Source organism: Hylaeus anthracinus, unplaced genomic scaffold (genome assembly GCF_026225885.1).
Source record: "Hylaeus anthracinus isolate JK02 unplaced genomic scaffold, UHH_iyHylAnth1.0_haploid 5, whole genome shotgun sequence".
In the NCBI taxonomy this organism is placed as follows: domain Eukaryota; kingdom Metazoa; phylum Arthropoda; class Insecta; order Hymenoptera; family Colletidae; genus Hylaeus; species Hylaeus anthracinus.
In genome coordinates, this window is record NW_026535322.1 from 6,187,435 (window position 1) to 6,193,501 (window position 6,067).

General features: G+C 38.6%; 1 protein-coding gene across 1 annotated transcript; it reads right to left on the bottom strand.

Annotated features, from left to right (window-relative positions):
* Nucleotides 1-236: 236 nt before the first annotated feature.
* Nucleotides 237-3,776, bottom strand: LOC128895280 (UDP-glycosyltransferase UGT5-like). The gene is made up of 5 exons (XM_054157750.1): nt 2,982-3,776; nt 2,110-2,480; nt 1,738-1,957; nt 1,436-1,655; nt 237-698 (listed from the first exon to the last, which is right to left on the bottom strand). Exons 1-5 carry the CDS (start codon nt 3,460-3,462, stop codon nt 404-406), a joined length of 1,587 nt encoding a protein of 528 aa, XP_054013725.1. The 5' UTR covers nt 3,463-3,776; the 3' UTR covers nt 237-403.
* Nucleotides 3,777-6,067: the final 2,291 nt, after the last annotated feature.

The following is a 6,067-nucleotide window of genomic DNA, read 5'->3' on the forward strand; positions in this document are numbered from 1 at the left end:
CGGGGTTCGCTCTCCCTGGCAGTAGGCAACCGCTAGAGTAGGGTGATACAGGTTTTAGAACTACGGGCGCCATCGGTGGCGAAATGCTCAAGTTTTTGGTGAATACAGTTTACGGGTTTTGCTGTTGGATGGTGCTACTAACTAAAGGGTCGATCATTATTGCTGCTTACGGGGTTACACTACTTTGCCTCTATGAATTATCAGGCTTTTTCAAGAATTTTTATTGAAGCCATAACAAGATTTTACTTGCATTGGATTACATTAATGTATTGTATAAGTATTCAACTAGACTAGAAAAAGGAGATTACTCAAATCAACATGTATTTCTTTTTTGTACGAAAGTAAAACTTTCGTTTAAAATACTTTTTCAAAGGATCACTTTTTTTTTGGACAGAATTAAATATTAGCTAACTTTTAGTTTGTGGTTTTCTGCGGATGACCGACGCCTTCTACAGAATCTTACGAGGGTAACAATCGTACCGATTGCGATAGTAATTAGTATACAGACCACAGTAGTGAGAAATACAATGATGTCCATGTCGTTGCGTTGGTACCAGGGTTGCCTAGTTAGGCTGGAGTGTAAATGAGGGACACCTTTGTGACGAATCACGTACTCCGTCCACCAAGCAAGGTGCTCCATCGAATTATACGGAACGTCTTCAATGGTGTTTTTTATTTCGATCATTTTCTCCTTATACCTGGAAAACGCGATAAGGTTTCAGTCAGTAGGAGAATTCTATCATAAATGTTTAAATCGATACCATATCGAGATAGTAAAATTATATTACACGTTTAATGCAAAGACGAGATTTAAAACAGGTCACCTGGATGATAAATTTACTGTTAGCAATAGAAAAAAGAGATCGATCAACAATTATACCAATGTTTTTCGAGAAAGTAATATTTCCGAACATGAAAAGTTGAGAATAAAATTTAAATAAGTAATCGTGAGGTGTTTTTCTATGTTTTAATATCTATTGAGTAGATCAACTGAATATTAGTTTCTGACGATAGTTAAATTAATTATTAACAAGACTTATTATTTAAACAACGATGGGAAATATAATTTTGCTGTGATATTAATGTTTCGTGAATTATTTTCTCGATAAATACAACGAGCCTTCGAAGCGACCATATGTCACGCGGTTGTTGTCCACCCTTCCCTTTCTCTACTTCGAGAGGCACAAAGCAAGCTACTTTGATTCAACTTTGATTCCTTCTATCTCCGGGTCTCCAGTCGCAGCAACCTCCACGTGGTGAGACCCGGTAATCGGTATTATTCGTGACGAACAATACTTCGTCACGAGTAATATCGAGAGCTAATAGTTGCGAACTTGTAAAGTGTAAAGTGCAAAAGTGTAAAGTGTAAAGTGAAATTAGATTTAGATTAGCTCATTCATCCTTCCATCCTTGAGTCGGTATGGATTACGTTTACCTTCTGTTAGTTATGATCTCACGAATGGCTGCCTCCAAATCGTTTCTATTCAGAGTAGTGAGATCCATCCGCTTTCCTAACCCAAGAGCTTCCATTCTCTTAGCTTGGTACATCTGATCTGAAAACACTGGGAACCCCAAAACAGGAACTCCAAAATGCATAGCCTCTTGGGTGCTTTGCAGGCCTCCTTGATACATGAACAGCTTGATCTTTCGATGCGCTAAACAACAAAATCTTAATCAACAAAGAAGACCAACGAACACAATAATACTTTAACGCGATCTAGTGGAACGCGAACGCACCGAGAATGCTCGGCTGATGGAACCATGGCGCGGTGAAGATGTTGTCCAGTTTCCTCGGCAACTGCTTCTCGTATTTCCACACCACCTTGTACGGCAACCTGCCTAAAACGTCGAGGAGCACCTGTATCGTCTCCGGCGGTAATTGGAAGCTCAGTATCATGCTACCAAGGCTAAAGTAGATAAATCCTTCTGAAGCATCGTCGAGGAATCGTTCCAAATCCTGCAACGAGGGCAGTTTATTTAAACGCGTGGCGGTGGTAAGAGTCGAAAGTTACGAGATAGGGATCGCGGAACTTTTACCTGGGGGCTAGGATGTTTAATTAATTGCTGAGTACAGTGATTAGAAAAGATAAAACTGGCGATGGAACCTACCTCTGGCAGTTGGTTGAGGTTTGTCTCTGGATAGGTCAAGGTGTATGTGATCATATTGGCGAGTCTTGGCTTAGCAGGAGTGATGGCGTCGATCTGATTGATAAACACGAGGCTCATGTTCTTCTCTATATCGAGCAGCGACGGTAAATCATTTCCTAGGTATTGGTTCATTATTTTCTGTTGGTTGGCTATAAGAATGTTGTAAGAGTCGAACACGTAGTTCCACATGTTCAAGAAATTTTGTAATCTCTGCCAGAAGGACAAATTCGGGCCTTCGATCCCTTCCATTTCCCAGGTACTCTCGTGTGAAGGGAGCACCAGGCCACCGAGGATGTGCTCGTGAACCGCAAGAATTCCACACGAGACAACCCCTGTAATCAAGACAATTGTGATTCGTTTGAAGAAATTGTTGCTAATTTTTCTACGTTTCCAGTTACTCGGGATAGCGCATATGGTTCGCATTAACAGATAATTATTTTCCATTCAGAAACCTTTTCTCGTCTCAAAATGAGAACCAAGCGACTTCATACCATGTCCTCCACTCTTGCAGAAACAGAACCAGACCGTCACACTTTTCGAAATAAAATTGCAACACGAGAAGATCGCAAGAATCTTAAACGAATTGCGATTCGATTTTATAAAGTCTCGACCGATCCGAAGAATTGAAATCGGTACGTCATTGAAAACTCGAGTCTACGAACAATTGAAGCCTCGCTTACAATTAGTATCGCCCCATGAAACAACTCCGAAAGCCTAAACTATGATATTACTCCATCCTCTGTGTAATATTATTAAATTTAATCTTTGAAACTGTCCTCCAGAATAATCCACCAAGAGACTGAATGGTCGATAAAAAGAGGAACGATACATACCAATCAAGGGCGCGTTGAATCTATGCGCGAGGGCGAAGACGGCTGGCGAAATAAACGCTTGAATCATGACGACGTCGAATTTTGCGTCGCTGTCCGGCGCGTACAACTTCCGCACCTCTGAGTTATTGTATATTTCATGCGCGAAATTATCACCTAGACCAAATATATCTGTCTTCTGTAATGTTAGCCAGTTGACTTTGCTGAACCGACGCTGAACGAAATTGTACCGGTCAACTATGCCGTAGGATTTCGAGATATCGATCTGAACGAAGCTCGTCGTATTCATATTTGGGATTGGATTCGTTGTGACGAGGACAATGTCGTGGCCTCGTTTGTTCAGTTCCATCCACAGGGGTTTAAATGCACGATTATGGCTGTAGGAAGGTGTTGGAATGACCGCAAGAATCCTGGCGCACTGTACTTCCTCCGCAAGAAAGAATAAGCACATAAGTGATATTATAATTGCAACAATCAGCTTCATGTCGAAGAATATAACACTGCTAAAATAGAAATCAAGAATGTATCTTTATTTGAACTGTAAGATTATTCGCACGTTATTTTTTTTTTTTTTTTGTGTGTGTGTATAAGCAGGAAAAGTTGTTTGTTGGATAAAGTATCGTACACCGCTGAACCCGTGTCGACTTCGGTGTAATTTCCGCAAGTGAATTGGCTTCTAGACGTACCCCACGGTTGTATTTATATCTGGCAACAATAAACATGAAAATTAATATAAAATTGGTTTGCAATAAATTCTACATTCGACACGCCTTTCGAATACATTTGAATAGGTTGTTGCGCAATTTCGAAGGCCTCGACAAGCGATTGTTCAATCGAGGACTCGACAAACTTTCGCTAAAGATAAACAAGCAAAGTTACGTAAAAAAAATATACATAGCAAACGGTTCTACCCGCGTGGTCTACATTATTCTTATTCTATACAGGGTGAGTCCGAAGAAACAGAACACCTAAATATCTCCGTTAGATTTCGTTGTACAAAAAGACTTCTTAGGACAAAGTTACACTATTTGAAGGGCCACGTGTAACGGTGTGAGGGAAAAAATTTTCAAGCTTTCTTTTTTTTTTTTTATAAAATTTCAAGGACATCGATGTTTTTTTAAACGGAATGATATATTTTCGTTAACGTAATGCTGTAACTGACAAAATAACGAATTCATCCGTCTACTACAATATGACCTACAAATGACCTTCAACTCAGAAAAATAGAATAAATAAAATTCAACGTGTAAGTTTCATTTGCTTTATTCCTGTTACGCAAAATATTCAAAAATATTCCCTTTAGCTGCTATATACATTTATTTAGCCGTGAAGTTGCAGAACGTACTGCTGTGTAATTCATTTCTGAGGGAATCAACGCACAAGACCTGACGATTCTTTCTTTCATCTCGTCTACGGTGGTTGGTGGTTCTTGATAAACATCGTCTTTCAGTTTTCCCCATAGATAGAAATCAAGGGGTGTAAGATCTGGTGAGCGAGCTGGCGATAATACGGGTCCTGTTCTGCCGATCCAACGATTTGTAAACTTGTTATTTAAGAATTGTGTTACGACACGGGAAGAATGGGTTGGCCAGCCGTCATGCTGATACCACATATCTTTACGAATGTCCAAGCGTGTATTTTAAAGAAGAATATATTTATCTGCATTTAATGTTCCGGTGATAAAGTGAGGCTTAATCATTTGGTTGTTTAAAATTCCGCACAAATTAAGCAAATGAATCTTACACGTTGAATTTTATTTATTCCGTTATTCTGAGTTGAAGGTCATTTGTAGGTCATATTGTAGTAGACGGATGAATTCGTTATTTTGTCAGTTACAGCATTACGTTAACGAAAATATATCATTCCGTTTAAAAAAACATCGATGTCCTTGAAATTTTATAAAAAAAAAAAAGAAAGCTTGAAAATTTTTTCCCTCACACCGTTACACGTGGCCCTTCAAATAGTGTAACTTTGTCCTGAGAAGTCTTTTTGTACAACGAAATCTAACGGAGATATTTAGGTGTTCTGTTTCTTCGGACTCAACCTGTATAGTACTCCAGTCATGTTAGACAATTGTTTTGTCAAACATTTTATAAAATTCTGTAAACCTGCTTTCGATGGTTGTCTTAATTCTAAGACCATAACGGGACCTGTACCTATAATATTTTTTTTTGTTTAAATAATCGAAAACTAAAAGAAGTAAAAATCTGGTGCAAGGAAAAGTTGTAAACGAAAAAAGTACAAAAAAGTATAACCTTAGGCATCTTTATACACTGTAATTTTCCGGGGATCTTGAGGGGGAGGTGGAGAGCCAGAAGAATTTTCCTGTTTACTATCGCGAGATGGAGGAGGGGAAATGTTGTCGAGGTCTTCTGTAGTTGTCTCACTTCTTACACGAATAAAACTGCGTATTTCTAGAAAAGTCACGAATTGTAAGTTTAATTTGTTAATTGTAAAAGTTTGTTAATTGTATGTCATTTTCTGGGGATCTTTGAGGGGCGGCGGGGACCCAACCTCAAATTATTATAAATACGCATGAGCGATACAACGTCGTCGGCTAGCCGCGCCTTTAAACAATAATAATTTGCGAATCGGGACGCTGCAGAAAAAGTTGCTTACGTGTCTGTGTAGAGAAAGGTCTGCTCTAAATATCCATATTAATTAGAGGGTAGAATTTTGCGGAATTATGAAGATATCCCTTGTCAAAGACTGAAAAGTTTGAAACATGCTTTACTTTAGTATTAATTTTTGAATACATTGTGTACTATATAATTATTAATAGGACTGATTTCTTATCGCAAAAGGACATTTGTCATAGACAAAAATAGAAGAGAATTTAGAGCAATTTATTTGGATGAAAACTGCCACCTTCGGAATGTGCAACTTTAACTCTTAAGATATAAATTTATATCAATCGCATTTTTTTTTATCAAGTTTGATTAATCCTTTCGATATCGTAGTCGCTGGATATTTAGGAAACAATACGGATTTATTCGAATTTAATCCGAGAAAGTTAAGTTTTTGGCCCTGCGTTTCAAAATTTCGCAATCTGAACCACTGTGCGATATCTCCCCTCTTCCCGCTCGCGA

Coding starts and splice junctions, on each gene's coding strand:
- LOC128895280 (XM_054157750.1), bottom strand. CDS start 3,462: ATGAAGCTGATTGTTGCAATTATAATATCACTTATGTGCTTATTCTTT. Junction 2,481..2,981: donor ATTCAACGCGCCCTTGATTG/GTATGTATCGTT, acceptor TCTTGATTACAG/GGGTTGTCTCGTGTGGAATT. Junction 1,958..2,109: donor ACCTCAACCAACTGCCAGAG/GTAGGTTCCATC, acceptor CCCTCGTTGCAG/GATTTGGAACGATTCCTCGA.